Source organism: Carcharhinus amblyrhynchos, chromosome 16 (assembly GCF_965287045.1).
Source record: "Carcharhinus amblyrhynchos chromosome 16, sCarAmb.v2.hapA, whole genome shotgun sequence".
Classification (NCBI taxonomy): Eukaryota; Metazoa; Chordata; class Chondrichthyes; order Carcharhiniformes; family Carcharhinidae; genus Carcharhinus; species Carcharhinus amblyrhynchos.
In genome coordinates this window covers 30,819,723-30,842,631 of record NC_137339.1, presented here as the reverse complement: position 1 = coordinate 30,842,631, position 22,909 = coordinate 30,819,723, and the positions used below count along the sequence as shown (strand labels likewise).

Genomic DNA, 22,909 nt, shown 5'->3' with positions numbered 1-22,909 from the left:
ATTGTGATTTGATTTTGTTGAAATGAGACTACTTGTATTCATTTAGGGGACGTGGACATCGCTGGCTAGGCCAGCCTCAATAGTCCAGCCTTAATTGCCCCTGAGAAGGTGGTGGTGAGCTGCCTTCTGAAAGCACTGCAGTCCATGCGGTGTAGGTACACCCATAGTGCTGTCAGGGAGGTAATTCCAGGATTTTGACCCAGGGACAGTGAAGCAATGATGATATATTTCCAAGTCAGGATGCTTAAACTCTGCATTTTAGATGATGTCATTGACCAGACAGGTAGAGATAAGGAATGGCATATTGTGCTGTGCATCCTGAATGTAAGGGGTTACTTGCAGAATTGTTCTTCAGTTCATGGTCACTTTTATCGGTCAAACAGAAGCAACAATTCTGAGTGATCCTGGCTACTCAGTGAGTGTAATTCACTGAACGGAACACTAATCAATCGATTTGCAGTCAACTACAAGGTGCAAGTGACGTACCCAGTCAGAATGCTGTATTTTTTAACAACTAGGAGACCAGAAGGAGTCAGGGAAGCAACGCAACTTTCTATTTGGCTCTTTAACTGTTATTCAATAACTAATTGGACCTCATGTTGGCGAATGTCAAAATGTCAGATGGCATCCGGAATTAGGACAAAGTTGGTGGTGTTCCAGAGTTGTCTCTGTTTGCCGTCCAGGTCTGCGATTAACGTCACCCGCTGCCTATAAATACTGCTGCTCCCCAAACTCGCAGGAGTCTGCAAAAAAGTTTAAAACCAGCAGCTTTGCAGGAATCTGCATATTGCAGACTGGAGCACACAGCACAGAAACAGCATGAGGAGCCTCTGGGCAGATAGCACGCTAGCGTTTTATATCCTGTGCATTGCATCCAAGGTGAGGAAACATATCTGTGGTCCTATTTTGCGCTTAAGGCAGGTTAGATATTATTAAACGATAGTTTATTTAAGCTATTGCCCCATGTCAGCAGATTCCCAGTGAAGTCAGTGATGTTTATTGGTAGCTGTCAAAGGTTTTGTATTTTTTTCGGGCTGGGACAGTGGAAAGATACACTTTGGCAATAATAGTGACTTGTAATGCAACAGGGGAAAGTTGATGTTTCGACCTGGTTAACTGGAGAGGTTTAACATTTATTTTTTCGCCCTGTTTCTGTGATTCACATTTGCAATTCAGAATGCAGCCACAATTCCGAGGATTGCTGATCTCTTAACAGGAACAAGAGGTTCTCCATTCTCCCCCGTTTCCCCACTGGGATTAATTAATTGTTATTTCCCGATCACACCTCCGCCTCCAGTGTGCACGCCATGCTCTTCCTGGGTGATAAAGTGTTGTAACGGCTGCTCTCTTCTCCCGCAGGTTGGTGCCCAGTTCTGCCGCTATCCCTGCCACTGCTCCCCGGCTCTCCCCCGCTGCCCTCCGGGGGTCCCGGTGGTGCTGGATGCTTGCGGTTGCTGCCAAGTTTGTGCCAAGCAGTTGGGAGAATATTGCTCCGTCTTGGATGTGTGTGACCCCCAACAGCATCTGGTCTGTGACTACAGCATCGGCTACTCTGGGACCAGAGGGATATGCACCTGTAAGTTTACTTACCAATAAAAGGTAACTAATTGTGTGTATATGGGGTCACCCACAAGAGTATGGGAAAAGGCCCTTCGGCCCGTTGCATAATTTGTTCTCCGAATACCTACCCTGTGGCCATTCCATCACTGTGTACATCTGTTTCTTAGGCTAACATTGCAGTGTTAAATTTAATTGCCATATATTTGCATGCTACAATACTAAAATACCTTGTAATGTCAATCAGGGTGTTTTGAGTCACATTTAATGATGGTGTTGGTGCATTAAGGCCCATCATTAGACAGGGTAAAGTCATTTTTTTTTGTCATCCATGAAATTGATTTGAGCAACAAAGATTAAGCTCCTTAAGGAGCTGGGTCTCTTTGGGTTGGGTCAGCTCCAAGAGGACATTCCTGGCAATTGGAGATCAGAAACAGGCCAATGTCTGATTCAGTCATCTAATATCTTGGCTGGAGGAAGGGATTGGCACCCAGTGGATGGGTTAGAATGGGAAATGCAGTCAGCGAGGGGATTGATCCATGTTTTACTGCACGTGGAGGGTTCCAGGCTTCCTGAATAGTGAGAACAGAGGGGCAGCATGGTAGCACAGTTGGGGCGGCATGGTGGCACAGTGATTAGCCCTGCTGCCTCATAACCTCAGGACGTAGGTTCGATTCTCAGTTTGGGTCACTGTCTGTGTGGAGTTGCACATTCTCCCTATGTCAGCGTGGGTTTTCTCCGGGTGCTCCGGTTTCCGCCCACAGTCCAAAGATGTGCGAGTTAGGTAGAATGGCCGTGCTAAATTTACCCTTAGTGTCAGGGGAACTACCTAGGGTAAAGGCATGAGGTTATGGGGATAGGGCCTGGGTGAGATTGTGGTTGGTGCATATTTGATGGGCTGAATGGCTTCCTTCTGCTCTGTATGATTCTGCAAATAGGAGTTGACGTAACGGACAGAGTTTTCACAGTCCTGTGCAGGCAGGAGTAGAGATGTGTGGCACAGGGGGACAGGAAAATAGCATAGAGCTCTGTCGGGAAAACTCTCTAATAGTAAGCAGGAAGAAAGTTGAAAGCCCACTCCAATGCAGCAGGCAGCCAATTATGCCACTTGAAGCCCTATTTTCTAATGGAAAGGGGTCTTCCCACTGTTGGAACTATTCCCCCCCACCATCCTGTACGGAGTCTGCCAGCTCCCTAAAATGACCTCTCAGCAGAAGGCCATGTTGCAGTAAAGATACCGCTGATCAAATGCTGCTACTGTGACAAAGGCCCCCCACACTGAAGGCCAAATGTATCGTAGAATTATAAAATCCCTACAGTACAGAGGAAGGCCATTCAGCCCATCAAGTCTGTAGCAACCACAATCCCACCCAGGCCCTATTCCTGTAACTGTCATTTACCCTGCTAATCCCCCTGACACTAGGGTCAATTTAGCATGACCAATCACGTAAACTGCACATCTTTGGAGTGTGGGAGGAAACCGGAGCACCCAGAGGAAACCCACGCAGACATGGGGAAGAAGTGCAAACTCCACACATAGTGACCTGAGGCTGGAATTGAACCTGATGGAATTGAACCCATCTCTGGCACTATGAGGCAGCAGTGCAAACCACTGTGCCGCCCTACTTGCTGTGGGCTTTCTCAGTGTAACATTGACAGAAGGTGTTAGAGAACATTTCCATGTTGATCTGCACTCACACTTTCTTACCTGCTTCAGCACCACCCACCTCTCCTGGTGGAGTTGCCAGCTGGATGTCTCTACACACCCGATGATTGGGCCTCCTACTTCCCTCTCCATGTATCGGGGCACTTGGAGGTGCCTTCCTAATTGACTGCCTCTGGGAAGATCGTGCCCAATGCCCTACCTCTTCCAGACCCTCAACTTGGAATTGAGACCAACACTGGGACTATGGAGAAGCTGGGAGAACTCAGTCCAATGTGTCACATGATCACACCCCTGAAGAGAATAAAGAGATTTGGTAAAATGGTCATCCACTCAGTGTTTGCCTTTTCCAGTATTGACTGCAATACAAAATGCATTAAAACAAGTATTGAATGTGTCAGTTCACTAACATGTGTACAGTAGAGTAATTCTCTAGGATAACAAATGATTATAGTCAGTACTGGGCATGATTGAAAAATCAGTGGCTGGCTGTAAAATTGAACTCTGGATCACCATTGGTGCTGGTGCTGCACAAGATCTGAAATCTGAAAATAGTGTGAGGCCATGCTTTTAGACACAGAATGAAGAGCCGAACCTGGGGTAACAGGGGTTAGAGGGTGGTTGGGTGGGGTGGGGGTGGGGGGGGGGGGGGGTGCGGGTGGGGTGGTAGGGGTGGAGGTTGTCGAAGGGGCTGGGATGGGAGAAAGTGGTGGGCGCAGGCTGCCCTGAATAAATCAGTGCAAATACTAGTGTAAGTACAGTGCAATCGGTCCATGTTTGCATGCTGTTTGGTCCTGGAAAGACATGTGGTCTTCCCTGGAGCCCATTCTGGCAAAATGCACCTTCTGAATTTGAGTGCAAGTTGGTCCCAGGAAGATGCACTTTTGTTATGGTCTTTGATAACATCCAACATCTTAGTGTTTGCCACTATTGAGACCATGAAATCAGGGTTATAATGCCAGGAAGTCTGCATGGCAACACACACAACCTGTATCTGAGTTTCGCTCAGGCTTTAGCTGGCTTCTGCCGCTCCAACAATACAAGCCATCAGATGCTGGATCACATCTGGGCCCAATAGTGTTGTCATGGAATTGGCCACTGCATCCACACTGGAAAGGATGGGCTCCAAATTCTGTGCAATACCCTATCCCATGTTGAAGCCAGATTCCTCCATGCTCCTTGGGAGAACAAGTGGCTGTCTGGCAGTCTGTCAATAGAACTATCATCTTGGTAGCTTTGTCATCAATGTTATTCTATGTGCCACTGCATTTACCTGCTCATCTGAGTAAACTTGCAACGGAACTCATCTACCACCTTGGCCTTCAGGGAGTTCCCTTCAGCCTGACAGAGCCAACTTATGCCCAGTGATTCACCAAGTGCCGATCCTGACCCTGTAAGGTTTATACAATGAAAGTTTGCACAGTGCAGTATCTGAACTGGTGGCTGTGAGCGTCAGGTTAAGTGACAGTTACAGAGTCATAAAGACATACAGCATGGATACAGGCCTTTCAGCCCGACAAGTCCATGCTGACTCAGTTTCCTAAACTGAACTAGTCCCATTTGCCTGCATTTGGTTCATATCTCTCTAAACCTTTCCAAGCCATGTACCTGTCCGAATGTCTTTTAAATGCTGTAATTGTATTTGTCTCTTCCACCTCCTCTGGTAGCTCAACAGAGTCATAGCTCCCCTCCTCCACAGGTCTAATACTTGCTGTGACTGACAAGGCGGCAATTCCTGTATATCCAAAAAGCATAAAATCAGACTAGAGGTTTGAGCTGAGAGAAGATGAGGTGTAAAAATCCATGGTCATGCCAGATGTAGCTTGCAATTCATGTCATATAGCAGAATGTGAGGCAGTGGGAGTTGAGATGGGGCTTAAGGCAGTAGCATAACACCCTCCACAATGCTTTTGGCCATGTCATCTTTCCTCAACAACTTATTACATGGAAGGTGCCATACAAATGCCCCAATGTACTTCACAAAGAACAATAACATGACATCAAGCCACATAAGGAGATATTTGGTGGAATTCTCCATTTTGAGACTAAGTGCACTGGTGGGTGGCTCTGTCAGCACCTTTCCCATTGGCCAGAATGGTGGGATCCCATGCCAGATTCAGTCCTGGATCATCATTAATTATGCACAGATAAATTCCCCTCTGACTCTCTGGCAGCTGATTCATCCGATCACCTTAAGTTGACAGGTTCGAAGGCCCCAGTGCAATCCAGCACACTCATATCACTTTTTCCAGTCCACCTGTCATCACCAAACCCTCTGACATGTTTGGAATGGAGAAGATGAAGGTTAATGGCCTTAAGGAGAAGGCTTTCAGCGCTAGGCCCTTATTCGGAAGGGTCTGGGTCCACTGGCATGTCCTCTACCCCAGGGATGGCTCTGGGAAGCACTCCAACCTCACTTCTCCGGCCTGGGAAGCCTCAGTGTTCAGGAGGTCAGACTGGTTGCCTTCCATCCACGAAGCACCATCCAGTGCAGGAAGCAGATGATTTGTGCTTAGCCCTGCACTCCATGGCTACACACTCTGATGGGCACTATCACGATGAGGTCACATGGGAACCAGATATTTTGACTTCCTTCCAGGTGTCCTATCTTCTCTAGGAGTCAGGCTGGGGCAAGTGATGGCGAATTTCCAGCGTCTTCTGTTTTTATATCAGAAATATAACACAGATTTCACAAGCTCCCGTTTTGATGGAGAAAACTGCCCCAAGTAGCTAGGCAGTTTTAGTTGTCAACTACAACATTCATCTAACCTCTGAAAACGCTGACAGCTGCCTTGTGTCTACAAAACTCAGTATAATAAGGAAAGCTTTTCTTCCTGCGCTTCCTAACTCTGTGTATGATCTGCTATGTTCAATTGTCACAACAGTCTCAGAGTGTGGGATATGTGGAGTGCAGCAACACTGGGATTATTACTCATACTGAAGTACTGCTAATCAGAGTTTTACCAAAGCCCTCCATTAGGGCCGAGCCATTAAGGTGGCACAGTGGTTAGCTACAGGGAGGATGAATGTGAGCCACTACTCAGGACACGCCAAGGGTGTGCAGCCACTCAGAATCCTCTCTACCTGTGCCCATGCCAACTCCAGCAGCGCAGGCCACCAGGCGCTTCTGTCCCTGAGCAGGAGGCTATTATGAGACTGGTCCACTTCAAGGCTCCAGAGGACGTCTGCCAAGGTTACCAAAGGCACCAGGACGTAGCAGTCAGCAGGCTACCTTCACCCTAGTTGCAGATGCCAGGGAGACACCAATGGTGGGTTCAGAAAAGTTACAAAGTTTTGATGTCACCTCAAGGTCATGGGTGCTGTGAATGAATTGGACTCTTTTTTTCCGAAGTTCAACCCTTTTCATACTCCAGAGTGTCTCCTTTCAAGATTAATATTCATATGATATCAACCTCAGGGTCTTGTGATACTTGTGTGTTGCCAGGAAGAAGTGTATAATTCTTTATTCAGAATTTCTGATGAGCAAGTTCTCAATCATTAGTCCTCAAGGGATAGCAATGGTTGAGGAGGGCTTATCAACATTGTGGATTTGTATGCATCTGAGTTTCCTAACTGATAGTGCCTCAAACCAAGACATGCACTTTAGGATGAGAGCCCTATACTTGTCTGCACTTTCTTTGGGCAGTGTTTGCATCCTTACAAGGTGTGGGAAACATCTAGCTTCAATTTACATTGCTGTTCTTCCTTGCTGGACTTTTATGGGCAGCACAGTGGTTAGTACTGCTGCCTCACAGTGCCAGGGACCTGGGTTTGATTCCCGGCTTGGGTTGCCATCTGTGTGGAGTCTGCACTTTCTCCCTGTGTTGCGTGGGTTTCCTCTGGGTGCTTCGGTTTCCACCCGAAAGACGTGCTGGTTATGTGCTTTGGCCATGCTAAATTCTCTCACAGTGTATCTGAGCAGGCGCTGGAGTGTAGTGACTCGGGGATTTTCACAGTAACAACATTGCAGTGTCAATGTAAACTTGCTTGTGACTAATAAATAAACTTTCTTTTTAAGTTGACAGAATAAGCGCGTATCAGGACATCCATGATCACAGCCAAGACCTACCCCAAGTGAGCACGTAAGGCCCGAATATGAATGCAGAGCCTGTCCTTTCAGCTAGTCCATCAGCAGTCTTGAAATGTCTTGGAGGGCTAGAGGAGGTGTCTCCTGCTGATTGAGCTTAAAGATTTACTTCTCTTGGAACCTTACAGCTATAAGGGCATCACAGGCACATTTCCCACGTCTCCCTTTCTCAGTCGTATCCGGGCACTCATGTTGTCCTTCCGCATCCCCGAGGAGTTCCTGAACCTCCTCAGTTTCATCTTCCAAGGAGGTCTCCTCCTCCTCCAGTTCACCCTCTGGCAGGTCCTTACCTCCTTACATAGACAGATTGTGAAGGGTACAGCAAAATGCTATCATGTGGCAAACTCTCTCCAGTGCATATTGCAGGAAGCCACTTGAGTGGTCCAGGCATCTGAATTGCATCTTCAGCAGCCCTATGAGGAAGCGTGTGGTGGCGTGAGCAGCGCTGTAACTTCCCTTGGCTCAACAGTAATGCGCCAGTGTTATGAGCCAATGTTTAAGTGGGTAGCCTTTATCCCCCTGCAACCATCCTTGCAGACTTTCTGACCCCCTCAAGATCCCAGGCTCATGGAACTGATGGAAGACGTAGGAGTTATGGCAACTCCCAGGGAAACATGCACAGATGTGCAGGACGTGCTTTCGATGGTCATGTACCAACTGCATGTTGTCAGAATGGAAATCCTTGCGGCCAAAGGGCTGCTTCCAGGGAACCTGTGTTGCCACATGGATGCAGTCTATTGATCTCTGCACCCTAGGGAACCTGAGATAGCTGCGAAGCCCGTGAATCTCTGAACCTCTCTATCCTCATCCAGAACAAAGTCCACATAATGGGCGTCTGTAAAAGCATTGGTCACTTCCTGAACGCACTGATGTGTTGCTGACTGTGAAATGCTGCCCAGGTCTCCAGTTGTTCCCTGGAAAGAGCCAGAGGCAAAGAAATTGAGTGCAGCTGTCACTTTCAGGGGCACTGGCAGGGGGAAGCCTCTGAACCCACATGACATCCAGTCTTCTCAGAGCAAGTAGCATATGTGATGGACCAGATCTCTGGACAATCACAGTCCTGTCCTGCACTGCCTTTCACTCATTTGTAGAAAGGAGACTTGTGGACCCTTGGTGATGTCTGCGTCTCTGCACCTCGGCCTCTAATTGATGCTCATGCTTCTCCTAGCCCTTTCCCTCACACAGTGTCTCCTGCTGGAGGCCAGATGCTGGTGGGCAGCTATTTCAATAAGCATTCATGAGAGATAAATGGTGTTTGCACCACCTGTCAGCAGGAAGAATTATTATCCCACGGTTGGGAGAATTACAACAGGATTTCGGGTTTCCGATGTTTTTGGCTCCTGCTAGATTCACTGCACCCGTCTGCCTCCAAACCCACCATAGGCGAGTTGGGAGAACTCCATCCATTTGACCAAATGACCAAAAGCTTGGTCAAAGAGTTAAGTTTAAAAAATGTATTGAAGGAGGAAAGTGAGGTAGAGAGGCAGAGAGCAGTAGGGAGGGTACTTCAAAGCTAAGGACAAGGCAACTGAAGGCATGGCCACCACTGGTGGGGTGATTACAATCAGGGTGCTCAAGAGGTCAGAATGAGAGAACAGTAGGTATCTCGGAAGATTGTGGGGTTGGAGGATATCACAGAGATAGGAAGGTGTTTGGCCGTTGAGGGATTTGAAAGCAAGGATGAGAATTTTTAAATCAATGTGTTGCTTAATCAGGCTCCAGTGTCACTCAGAGAGCACAGGAGCAATAGGTGAATGGAACATTGTGCGAGTTTGACCATGGGCAGCAGATTTTCAGATGATGTCAGGAAGGGGAAAGAAAGAAATGCTTGCATTTCCACATTGATGTTCAAAACCACTTGCTGTGTCAAAGTGCTTTACAATTGATGAAGTACCTTTGAAGTGCTATGTAGGGAACATTGCAGTTAATTTGCACACAGCAAACTCCCGCAATTTGTAATGCGATAAGGACCCGATAATCTGTTTTTGGGAAATTAATTGAAGGATAAATATTGACCGGGACACTGGGGGTTAACTCACCTGATCTTCTTCAGAATAACATTGTGGGATCATCTACTTCCACTTCAGAGGGCAGGCTTTAATGTCTTACCTAAAAGAGGACACCTCTGCCATTGCAGCACTCCTTCAGTCCTGCACCAAGGTGGCAGCCCTGATGTTTGTGCTCCAGTCTTGAAGTGGGCTGAAAAGCACAACCTTCTGACTCAGAGGTGAGAATGCTATTAATTGGCACTAACTTGGTTGATCAGCTGGTAGTGCATTGGAAGAGTCAAGTGTTGAGGTAACTATGCCAGGCGAAGGTTCCAGTAATAGATGAACTGAGACAGGGCTGGAGTTGGGCATTGTTGCAGAGATGGAATGAAGTGGTCTTCAAGATGATATATGGACATACCTTCATCTGCTAGCCTTCACCTTGCAACTCATCTCTGCTTGAACTTTGTTGCATTGGCTGCAAGAGTCCCACAGCACAGTGCTTCCAGATAGGCACTGGTATGTGGATCTGGGGTGATAGAGACCCCTGTGCTTCCCAACCCCAAGCACATTACTGATCCAACTTGGAGGGGCCACAGGTCCAGCAGCACAGAAGCTCACCTGGTGATCAGATATGATACCAAGGTTATGAACAGTGTGACTTAATCTTGGAGTTGTTAGAATTGGCCCTGCACTGGTCCAGTGATGTAGAGCCCAAGGGATGAAGGAATGCCTGGCCACTATCAGTTCTCTGCTTTTTAAGTTTATAAGTTTATTTATTAGTGTCACAAGTAGGGTTCCATTAACTCTGCAATGAAGTTACTTGAAAATCCTCTGGTCACCACATTCCAGAGCCTGTTCGGGTACACTGAGGAAGAATTTAGTATGGCCAATGCACTTAACCAGCACGTCTTTTGGACTATGGGAGAAAACCAGTGCACTCAGAGGAAAGCTATGCAGACACGGGGAGAATGTGCAGGCTCCACACAGACAGTGACCCAAGCTGGGAATCGAAACCGGGTCCCTGGAGCTGTGAGACAGCAGTGCTAACCACCATGCCAGTGTGACACCCATGCTCCCTTGCATTTCAAGCTGCCTTGTCCTGCAATAGTTAGGGAAGAATATCAGTGATTGTGCTGAATAATAAATTATTGGAAAGACTCAGCAGATCTGGAAGCATTTGTGGAGCGAGTTAAAGTTTTAAGTCCAGATGACTTCTTCAGATCTGAGTGATGTTGCACTGTGTTTGGGTGGTGTGCCTACCGGTGCGAAATATTGGATATATTTGGTGGCGGCAAGTGACAATTATGAAGTGACATAATTTGCGGATGTACAAAGATGACTTGCAGTATCTAGGTTAAAAGTGCGAGTTCTGAGTGCTAGGGATTGCTCATGCTGAGTGATAGGGGATGTGGTGCAATATGAGAATTTGGTGCAGTGGTAGATAGGAGATGTCATGTGAAGATGCATTCATCGATCTTGACCATGCATATCAGATCATTAAAGGTGAGCCATGCTGCCTTCTCTCTTCCCAGATGCTCCATCTTCATTCTTTCCGATGGCAGCAGTGGTGGTCAGTAGCAGCTTTTCTTTAAGAGAGACAAACAGACTTTAAGAACTGGAGGCTGTGTAGAATACATGTGCTAGTATTGCACTCTGCTAAGCCTCCCTGTTATGTGTTCAGGCAGGCATCAGCACACAAAACCATGGAATTAAGGAGGCAGTTGTTTTAACAGGAACACACATGTGCATGCATGCGCGCACACACACACACACACATTTTTAGGTCAATTGGATTTTAAATGTTTATCAACATATCTACTCCTAGATCAGCCTTCATATAATGTATTGTTTGTCTCAATCCACTAACAGTTTTCACCGTCTGACCCAGTCAGATATAGATATTCACTGAGTTTACTCTCTGATGCTGGACTTTATCTTGTGGCTTAATAAAACATGAGGTTTCAGAGCCTCTGTGACAATCAATGTTACATCTGCCTGTTTTCATTTAGAGGCATTTTAAATTAAATAATCATTACATATATTCTCGCAGAATATTGCTGCCTATTTTTAAAACAGGTACAAGGTTTATTATTTTTCTGTCTGCATTGGTATTTAATCTGGAATTTCTATGAAATCCCAGAATCAGCATGGATCTGGAAATACTGCAATTTTCACTCACAAATCTAGTGGAAGAATACATTGTTTCATTGGTCAGAGAGATGACATGGCGGCACAGTGGCTAGCATTGATGCCTCACTGCACCTGTGACCCCGGTTCAATTCCTGTCTCAGATGACTGTCTGTGCGGAGTTTGCACATTCTCTCTGTGGCTGCGTGGGTTTCTTTCCACATTTCAAAGATGTGCAGGTTAGGTGGATTGGCCATGTTAAATTTCCCCTTAGTGTTCAGTTGTACATTACCTGGATTAACCATGGAAAATGTGTGGGATTACGGGGAAAGGGCAGAGAGAAGGCCTGGATGAGATATTCTGTCAGAGAGTGCAGACTCATTGGGCTGAATGGCTTCCTTCTGAACTGTAGAGATTCTATTCTATTCTAGCCAACTCTCGCACCTTGATTGCATTTGCTTCTGTGTTCACTGATTCACAGCAACAAAAGTTCAAAAATTATCAGAACATTATTGATTTGTAAAGAGCACATTTAAATCACAGTGCAACTATGTTTTTTTAACTAAATCCCACTACACGTGATAACACTTTAAAAAATAATTGGTATTTTTACGGCACCTTTTAATAGTCAAATATATCCTAGGACATTTCACATGAGGTATCAATCAAACTTTTACACCCAACTACATAGGGAAATTTTAGGGGAGAGAACCAAAAGCTTGGTTAAGGAGCATCTTAAAGGAGGAATGGGGGTGGGTGGGTGCTGGGGCAGGCTTAGCAACTATAATAACTCAGGACACGAAGTAAAAGCAAAGCAAAACCATAAGCCTGTGGTGAATGTATACAGGTCCCAACTGGGACGTTACAGCACCATAGCCACTCAGGGGCCTGCTTTATAAAGGGCTTGAGCTACGAGTGTCACCTGGTAAGATAATTACCATGATGTGAAGATGCCGACGTTGGACTGGGGTTAACACAGTAAGAAGTCTCATAACACCAGACTGGCATTCTAATCAGTATTCTGTAAACTGAGTGTGTGCCTTTATATGCCCTGTTTGTGATCAGAACTCCCCACTCACCTGACGAAGGGGCAAAACCCCAAAATCTAGTGGTGTTTGCTATCAAATAGACCTGTTGGACTTTAACCTGGTGTTGTGAGACTTCTTACTAAGATAATTACCAACCATGAGCCCTACTGGGAGGTTAATCAGGGATTCCCCATCTAAGTCCTGGGGGTTACCGCAGCAACTAAAGACTACCAATGGCCGTGAAGCAGTTTGGAGTGTCCGAAGATCATGAAAGGTGCCATAAAAATACAAATGAACACTTTGTAGTACAGAAGCATCATAATTGTGCACCCAACTGAATCATCAATGCATTCTTCTGTGCACCAGTTTACGGATATGCAGGCAATAAGTGACGATTCTGCCCTTGATATGACTCAAGTTTTGTGGTCAGTGGAGAATCAACAAACACATTCCATTCATTGTGCTTGCAGTTACCCACAGGTTTCTGTGGTCTTTTGAGTGGTATCCTATGGTTGCTAAGTGTCAAACAGTGCGGTTGCTTTTTCAGGAGACATGGGACCTGTAAACAAGACAACCAATAGCATGTCTTCTTAAACCACTCAAGATAAAGAATCTCCATTGTGGCATGTAGAGCCTGAGTCCACCTACTTGAATAAAACTAAAATTGACCAATGGAATCTAAATCAGGAAATATAAGTTAGAATATTTAACTGTTGTCAAATAATCGACAGAAAACAAAAAGAAGGAGGCGGGATTAAGAGAGAGATAAAAGGACAAAAATAAAAACTAAATAACAAATAATTTTTTAAAAATCTCCAAAAATAATTAAGTTCTGAAGGATTGCAGCTCCACATTTATAAATGTAATTTGTTTTTAGCTCTAAAGAGGTTGCTTGTCGATAATTACTTAGCAAGCTGTTAAGATACAATTGCACTTGATACAAGTCCTGGCATTTTCTGTTGGCATTCTTAATGAATATCCAGTGTGTAAGTACTACACTTTCATCTCCTTTCATTTATTTTAATGCCAAATCTCTCGGCATGAATTTTCTGGAGAAGCAGGGAAATCTGACAGCAATTTCCGGATTTCTGCCTTTCGTTGCGCAAGTGCAGGTGCCAGAAGTTGCTGCCTTAGTTACGCCATGGTAACTGGGAACACTAATGGCTTCATCATTATTCTTGCTGCAAAGTCCAGGCCAATATCTTGTCAAAGGCTATTAAGACATATAATGGCCCTGGTTCTGTAGTGAGTGTAATTTTGTAGCTATCAGCACCACCATTATTAAAGTGTAAATTAGATGGCGATTTCCAGAAAACACATCTGGGAAACTGCTCCTTTAGCCAGCCTGTTCCTCCAGAAGCTGCACCCTACTTAACAGACAGTGCACAAAAGTTGCATTTGCTGCCCACTAGATAGTCTGCAAACACACCAGAACAAAATAGCGTTTTTTTTCCCCATTGGAGCGGAAACTGAAATTTAATGGCGTTTTAAGTCTTCAGCTGGGATTTTCCAGTCACGCCCATGGCAGAGTTCTCACGGGTTGGGACAGAAAATTTGACAGACCAGCCAAAGGTCCATTGGCTTTGAGTGGGAATTACTGGTCCTGTCCCAGAAAATCCTGGCATCCGTTATTGCCAATAAATCTCTGACACTGAAAGCTCATTTTCACAACCATGGTATTTCATTCCTATATTTTTAAATGACCTAAAACTTACTTTCTTTATCTTGTTTTCTTTTTCTCCCTCCCAATCCCTCCACTTCATTTCCTAATATAATTTGGGCATTGAATCAGATATTCTAACATCATTGACTGATATGGACACCTCCTGGGTGTGTTAACCTGATTTACTGATCAATCTTCAAACTGGTTTGTTCATAAGATAGAAGCCAGAATTTTCCAACCTTGCCTGCGGTTGGGATTCTCCGGTCACGCTGCTAAGCACCAAATTCTCCGTCCTCGCTGGCAGCAGTGGCGGGGGCGTACAAGATGACAATTCCACCCAAAGTGCTAATCTTGTTCACACGGTTGCATGTCTGTATTAGAGGCCGAGGTATTGTTTTGACTCCCTCACAGTTTTGTTTTAATTCATTCGTGGGACATGGGCGTCACTGGCTGGTCAGCATTTAATGTCCATCCCTGGTTGCCTGAGGGCAGTTAAGAGTCAATCACATTGCCGTGTCCCTGGAATCACAGACCAGCTAAGGATGACAGATTTCCTTCCCTAAAGGATATTAATGAACCAGATGGATTTTTCCAATAATTGACAATGGCTTCATGGTCATCAGTAGACTCTTACTTCCAGATTTAAAAAAAATTCAAATTCCACCGTCTGCCGCGGTGGGTTTCAAACTCAGGTTCCCAGAACATTAGCTGAGTTTCTGGATTAATAGCCTGGTCTGGGTTATCGCTACCCATTAGTGCAAGTGCAAGTGTAAAACCCTATTCAAGTTCTGCAAGTAAGTGTGAGTAATGGACATCATTGGTGACCACATATACCTTGCCTTGTATATTCTATCATAATATAAAGCAATAGTGTTATATTTTTCAACATATTGAACTATATTATGGTGAAATTCAGTGTAAATGAGATATGAATTATTAACATTTTTAAATTGTGTCTAGCCCTTGAAACTGGAACATGTGAATACAATGGGGTGATCTATAACGATGGAGATGTGTTCCAGCCCAGCTGTAAATATCACTGTTGGTGTTCGGATGGAGGGATTGGTTGCATCCCCCGCTGTAGTGAAGACGTCCGTCTGCCTGGGCCAGACTGTCCTTACCCAAAACGTGTTGAGATCCCAGGGGAATGCTGTCCACAATGGATATGTGAGAAGCAAGACAATGGTGTCTTTGGCAATGCCTTGGCAGGTAATTATTCCATGTTCTTTAGCAAATAATAACACATTTCAACACTCCCATGTTACAGGAACAGTAGAAGCTGACTGTAATGATTGATTTGGTTGGCAGCCTAGGTGATCAGAGTAGGAATATGTCCTGTACCAGAGTGCTTTAAATCATATTTAGATAGTTCAGTATATCACTTAAACAGCTTCAGTTATGAAAAGCAAATCATGCTCAACAAATTTACTGGAATTTTTTTGTGTACGTAACTAGTAGAATAGGTAAGGGAGAACTGGTGTATTTGGACTTTCAGAAGGATTTTGATAAGTTCTGTCATAAGAGATTAGTGGGCAAAAGTAAAGCACATGCGATAGATGGTAATGTCTTGGCATAGTTGGTTGACAGACAGGAAACAGAGAGTGGGAATAAATGGGTCTTTTTCTGAGTGGCAGGCAGTGATTAATGGGTACTGCAGGAATCAGTGCTTGGGCCCAACTGTTCACGATATATATGTATAAATAGCCTGTTCGAGGGAACCAAATGTAATGTGCCCAATTCTCTCACCCTGATGGGCACATTTTTTGGCGCATCGAGTTGGGAGATGCATGTCTCATCCATTTCGCGGAATTCGCCCGTGCTTTCCAGACGCATGTGTGTCTTTCTCAGCCGGAGAGCAGGTGCAGTTGGGACTGCACTGGAAACCAGCAGGAGAACAAGTAATTTAAATCTATTTTTAATCTATTTTAAATGTCATTATCGGGCCCAGGACTGGATTCTCCGGGCCCGATAGCATCTCCCACCCCGCCACTCTGGCAGGGTTAAGAGTAGCTCCCCATGTTCAGGGAACTAACGGGAGGCCCCGTTGGAATAAAGGAGAGGCAATCAGAGTCCCCCAAGAGGTTGGGCAGTGGGGGGATAGTGCCCCATGGGAATGGGCACCTTGGCAGTGCCAGCCTGTGCCCCCAGCACCGCCCAAGGGGCAAAGTGCCCATGCCCAAGGGGCACCTTGGCACTGCCCACCTGCTATCGGGCAGTGCCAAGGGGCTGGTGCCTAGGGGATGGGACGGGGGGAGGGCCTATTTTGGGCAGGGCCTAGGGGGTGATTGGTGAGGGTGGGAGGTCCCGCTGCCACTCTGCAGATAGAATTGATTTGGGCTGGAGGGAAGCCAACGATTGGGGCAGGCTGGGGGTGGGGGGAGGGGGGGAGGTGCAGGGGGGTGAGGGGTCTGCCTCCCTTGGTGAGGGGGAGCGGGGTGAGGGGGGGAGGGGGTCAGGATTGTCACTGCTGGCGGGGGTGGGCTGAAGATTGTGGTGCTCTGGGATGGGGGAGGTGGGGCTTGTCCGGGAACACTTGTGCGGGCCACGATCGGGCGTGGTGGTGTTGCAAAGGGCAGCACTCCAGGTTCTCAGGCTGGCCAGCAATGGACCTGGCCAGCAAACTGCAGCCTGACAGCTCGGGATCACTGCGCACGCACAGAGTCCCAGAACTGTCAGACTCTGATGTGAATAGGCCTTGTCCCCTGAGCTTTTAATGGTATGGTGGGAAGGTCTTATGAGGAAAGGCTGAGGGACTTGAGGTTGTTTTCGTTAGAGAGAAGAAGGTTAAGAGGTGACCTAATTGAGGCATACAAGATGATCAGAGGGTTAGATAGGGTGGACAGTGAGAGCCTTTTTGCTCGGATGGTGATGGCTAACACGAGGGGACATAGCTTTAAATTGAGGGGTGATAATTATAGGACGGATTCAGAGGTAGGCTCTTTACTCAGAGGGTAGTAAGGGTGTGGAATGCCCTGCCTGCAGCAGTTGTGGATTCGCCAACTTTAAGGGCATTCAAATGGTCATTGGATAGGCATATGGATAATATTGGAATAGTTTAGGTTGGAGGGTCATTAAATTGGTTCCACTGTTCGGTGCAACATCGAGGTCCAAAGGGCCTGTACTGCGCTGTAATGTTCTATGTTCTATTCATGAATCTCCCATACCCTGTGCATTGCAATTCGAGTCTGAACTCCCAGTGTAAAAACAATTGTGAATTACACCATTTTTCCCACCAATCAGCACTTAGAGTTTTTTTGGGAGAATCGGGCCCCCCATTTCTAAGTTTGCTGACAACACAAAACTGGGTGGAACCGTGAATTGTGAAGAGGATGTAAGGAGGCTTCAGTGATTTTAACAAGTTGAGTGAGTGGACGAACAGATGGCAGATGCAGTGTGACATGGCTAAATGTGATGTTATACTTTGGTGTGAAAAAATGGTGATATATTTGGACGTGTGGATGTACAAAGGGATCTGGGTGTCCTTGTACACCAAGAAATAAAAATGGAGCAGCAGGTGCAGCAAGCAATTAGGAAGGCAAATGGCATGTTAGCCTTCATTGCAAGAGGGTTTGAGTTCAGGAGTAGTAATGTCTTCCTGCCTTGGTGAGACCTCACCTGGGGTATTGCCTGCAATTTTGGCCTCCCTACCCAAGAAACAATACATATGCCATAGAGGGAGTGCAGCAGAGGTTCACTAGGCTGTCATTGGGGTTGGCAGGACTGTCTTATGAGGAGAGAATGATTCGACTGGGCCTGTATTTGTTAATGTCTAAAAGGGTGAGAGGAGATCTACTTGAAATACTGGACAGACTAGATTGAAGGAGGAAGTTTTCTCTAGTTGGGGAATCTAGAATCAAGGGACACAGTGTCCAGATGAGGCATAGACCATTTAGGACTGAGATGAGGACTAATTTCTTCAGTCAAAGGGTAATGAACCTGTGGAATTCTGTGCCGCAAAAGGCTGTGGAGGCCAAGTTATTGAACGTATTCAAGAAAGAGATAGATAGTATTTTTGATTTTAATGAAATAACAGGGTGTGGGGAGAAAGTGGGAATATGGCACTGAGATAGAGGCTGGAATTCTCTGACCTCGCCCGTGGCTGGGATTATCTGGTCCGGCAAATTCTCTGTTCTCACTGGCAGTGGTAACGGAGTATGCAAGACCAGAGAATTCCTACCAGAGGATCAGCCATGATCATGTTGAATGGCGGAGCAGGCTTGCGGGGCGGAATGGCCTATTCCTGCTCCTATTTCTATGTTCCTCGGTTTAAAAGCACAAAACAATCAAACAGATAGTCTTGAATAATGGCCAATATTTTACCCATTTTTAGTATGTGGAGCAGGATGGAACCGTTTCGATTGTTTGAGGATTGGTGGTAATCTGCATAATTGATAATTAAAACAAATGCCCAGCCAGGTGTGCAGTGTACATACTAGCTCTTTCCTTAGTTATTAAGCATTTAACTCTTGACCTTTCCATATTGCACAAGCGTTATTATACCAACCTCCACTTATATAGCACTATTTAGGAAAGCGAAACATAGGAGGAGAATCAGACAAAAATGAGCATTAAAACCAATATTTGGAAATGTGCTCAAAAATTTGGCCACAGCCAAAGGAGGGGGAGGTGGTGGCCTTAGAAGAGCTGTTGCTGAGAATTTAGAGATCTAAGGAGCATATAAGAATGTTGGGTTTAAATACCTCCAAGCAGGCAAAGGGAAGGAGCTAACAAACAGAAAAACAAAGGGGCAGATTGAGGGTGAATGTAGGGCTGGAGGATGTTAAGGGATAGATGTCGTCAGATGATTTTCCCAAGAAGCAGCCTGTAGATGTGGAAGATGAGGGGGTCAAGCACACATTCTTCATGGATTTGAAGCAACGATTTAAGAGCAAGATGAGAAGCCATAAGTGGAGATGGTCTGGCTATGATCGGAGAAATGAAAATGGGATTGTATGAAATCATCAGCACTCTGGAAATCCATATCTCTTGTGTTGAAATCAGCAGGTAACAATCAGCTGTAAGGCAGCAGGCTTGAACTTCATTCAGAGCTTGTGAAGTTACTGACCCAGGACCAGATTCTCCGACCTCGCCTGCAGCTGGGATTCTCCAGTCTCGCTGCAGTGAATGGAGATTTGGCTGAGTGCTAAATTCTCCATTCTCACTGGCAGCAGCAGGGGCAAGGTGTGAAAGGCCAGAAAATTCTGGCCCCAGATTCCTGTTAACAAATTTTAACTGTATCTAACCCAGAGGTGATCAGATAGACTATGGTAGATGGCAGACTGCTGTACATATTGGAATGGAACTGTGGTTTTCTTACAGTAACTTCATTGCAGTGTTAATATAAGCCTACTTGTGATACTAAATAAACTTTAAAAAACTGTGCTGTCTTGGACATGCAGCGGCAACTTGCAAGCAGGCTGTTCAGTACTGTTGACAACTCCTGGTTCACATCAAGGAAGCTGAGTCTCTGAGGTTTGTATCTTCAACTTCCAGAACTAGCACCTGGGCTTGTCCTCTGCAAAGCCAGATCCTGGGCATTCCTGTCTCCTGAGAAAAGGCCACACAAAATAAAAAACCACACAACAGACTTCTGAGCAAACCTAGAACTCGTGGAAAAAAAGGGACAATAGCAACATAGATACAAAATTGGCCAGATGACAGGTAAAAGGGAGTAGTGGTTAATGGTTGTTTTTCAGACCGGAGGCAGGTTTAAAGTGCAGTTCCCCAGGTTGTTATTTTTGGACCCCTACTCTTCCTTATATAAATCCTTATTTTGGTGCAAAGGGCACAATTCTAAAGTTTATGGACGATAGATAAGTTGGAAGTAGGCCTGTATGGTGAACTGTGAGGAGGATTATGTAGAATTTCAAAAGGACAGACAGGTTGGTGAAATGTGCAGACAAGTAGCGAATGTATGTTTAATGCAGAGAACTCTGAAGTGATACATTCTGGTAGGAAGAATGCAGAGAAACGAAATAAAGGGTACAGTTGTAAAGCAGGTACAGGAGCAGTGGGCCCTGGTGTATATGTACACATGTCATTAAAAGTGCAAGACAGGTAAGGGAGCGGTTAATAAAGCAAACAGCATCTTAAGCTTTACCAATGGGGCATAGTTTACAAAAGCAAGAAAGTTACATTAAATCTATATGAAGCATGGTTCAATCTCAACTGGAGGATTGCATCCAGTTCTGGGCACTACACTTTAGGAAAGAGATGAAGGCATTAGAGATGATGCAGAAAAGATCCACGAGAATTATTCCAGGAATGGCTTCTGCAGAAAATGCAGATGTATAGGATTGGGGGTAATCTAGGTAATTGGATCAGGAATTGGCTAGCAGATAGGAGACAGAGGGTGGTGGTTGATGGTAAGTATTCGTCATGGAGTTCAGTTACGAGTGGTGTGCCTCAGGGATCTGTTTTGGGGCCACTGCTGTTTGTAATTTTTATTAATGATCTGGATGAGGGTATAGTTGGGTGGATTAGTAAATTTGCTGATGACACCAAAGTCGGAGGTGTGGTAGATAGTGAGGAAGGGTGTCATAGTTTGCAGGGAGACTTGGACAGGTTGCAGAGCTGGGCCGAGAGGTGGCGGATGGAGTTTAATGCGGAGAAGTGTGAGGTAATTTCACTTTGGCAGGAATAACAGATGTGTCGAGTATAGGGCTAACTGGAGGACTCTGAATAGTGTGGATGAACAGAGGGATCTAGGTGTATGTGTACATAGATCCCTGAAAGTTGGGAATCAAGTAGATAAGGTTGTTAAGAAGGCATACGGTGTCCTGGCGCTTATTGGTAGGGGGATTGAATTTAGGAGTCGCAGCGTCATGTTGCAACTGTACACAACTCTGGTGCGGCCGCACTTGGAGTATTGTGTGCAGTTCTGGTCCCCACATTATAGGAAGGATGTGGAGGCTTTGGAGAGGGTGCAGAGGACGTTTACCAGGATGTTGCCTGGTATGGAGGGAAGGTCCTATGAGGAGAGACTGAGGGATTTGGGGTTGTTTTCGTTAGAAAGAAGGCGGCTAAGAGGGGATCTTATTGAAACATATAAAATGATTAGAGGTTTAGATAGGGTGGATAGTGATAGCCTTTTTCCTCGGATGGAGAAAGCTAGCACGAGGGGGCATGGCTTTAAATTAAGGGGGGGTAGTTATAGGACGGATGTCAGGGGTAGGTTCTTTACCCAGAGGGTGGTGAGGGATTGGAATGCCCTGCCTGCTGCAGTTGTAAATGCGCCTAGTTTGGGGGCGTTTAAGAGATCCATGGATAGGTTTATGGATGGAAAGGGATTGGTTTAGGTTAGAGGGTCATTGTTTTTTAACTGGTCGGCGCAACATCGTGGGCCGAAGGGCCTGTTCTGCGCTGTAATGTTCTATGTTCTAATGAGGAATTTCAGTCTTGTAGATAGATTGAAGAGGTTGCGACTGTTCTCCTTGGAGAAGAGCAGGTATTGAAGAGATTTGAAAAAGAAGTTCAAAACCATGAGGGGTTTGCACAGAGTAGATAGGGAGAAACCCTCTCTATTGGTGGAAGGATCGAGAACCAGAGAGCATAGATTTACAGTTATTAGTAAAAGAAGCCGTGGTGACACAAGGATCTGGAATGCACGGCCAGCAAATGTGGTGGAGATTCAATTGAGGCATTCAAGAGGAAATGGGATTATTATCTGAAAAGGAAGAATGTATGAGGCAACAGGGAGAAGGGGTGGGGCAGGGGTGGCTCCAAGTTTATTGCTTCTCCAGAGAGCTAGCAAAGACATGATGTGCAGAATGGTGAACTCTCCTATGCATCTGCCTCTACTCGACTCAATCCCAACTGAGGTGTCAGTCTCTGGGTTGGTGTTGGAGAAGATTGCGCAAATGACACTGGTTCTTTGGGAGGGTACTCCTCCAGATCCTGAGCTTCCTATCTTCTTCTGGAATGAAGAAAATATACAGGTAGGGAAAAGAAACAAGTGTTATTGTAGGTTTATAATCCTTGACAGCTTTCTGAATTGTTAATACTGAAATGCTATGCAATTTACTTTTAGGGTTGAGAGGAAATAGATTGTCGATATTAAGAAAGACGGATACCCTTTGTGGGCTTGTGTCAGCCTTGTCTGCATCAATGCCTTCAGCAGCTTACTGGCCCAATACTGCATGGTTTTCTCCTGCACCTGACTTAGTGTGTGCCAAGGTAGAGGCAATAATCCCTTCCCCTAATCCTCTTCAAATCCTCTTCCTATTGTTCATCATCCCTCAGACATCTGCAAAAGGATTTGAAGAAAATTAGTAAAACTTTGGTATCTATTATCCAGCTGTAAGCACATTCATCATGTTCATTTTGGAGAGTATGCAGAGAAGGAGAAGCAGTAAGATTGTAAAGACTGAGGGAGTGGCTACAGTTTAAAAAAAAGATAGCAACAAGACTGTGAATTTTGAGTTGTGAATTCAGGACTGCTCTTTGTGACTGTTGCGAGGGCCTATGCAGCAGTTGAGGGGATGTTTATTAAGGGAAACGTTGCAGCCTTAGATCTGTTGTTATCGGAGAAAAAGCAACTGGAATGAAGGGAGAGAAGAGTGAAATGTTTGTATGTGGAGAGGGTGTTGGGTTGGGGGAGTTAACATGGTCAAAGACCATTGTGGATGGTTGTAACCTCAGGTTGGAAAATTGAGCATGACATCCTGAATTAGTCTAACACTGCTGTCAAGAAATTGCCAGAGTTAATAATTAAGGATAGGGTGACTGAATACCTTGAAAATTTTCAGCTGATCAGAGAGTGGCAGCATGGATGTGGAAAGGGTAGGCCATTCC

The 22,909-nt window shown here is 45.5% G+C and overlaps 1 protein-coding gene across 1 annotated transcript in view; it reads left to right on the top strand.

Moving 5' to 3' along the window:
- Positions 1-754: 754 nt before the first annotated feature.
- The window catches only part of LOC145353662 (CCN family member 2-like), a 32,725-nt gene continuing 10,570 nt past the window's right edge, over positions 755-22,909 (top strand). The window contains exons 1-3 of the mRNA XM_080204429.1: positions 755-879; positions 1,360-1,576; positions 15,077-15,325. Of these exons, the coding sequence (XP_080060555.1) occupies positions 820-879; positions 1,360-1,576; positions 15,077-15,325 (526 nt within the window). The 5' untranslated portion in view covers positions 755-819. The remainder of the gene's footprint in view (positions 880-1,359; positions 1,577-15,076; positions 15,326-22,909) is intronic.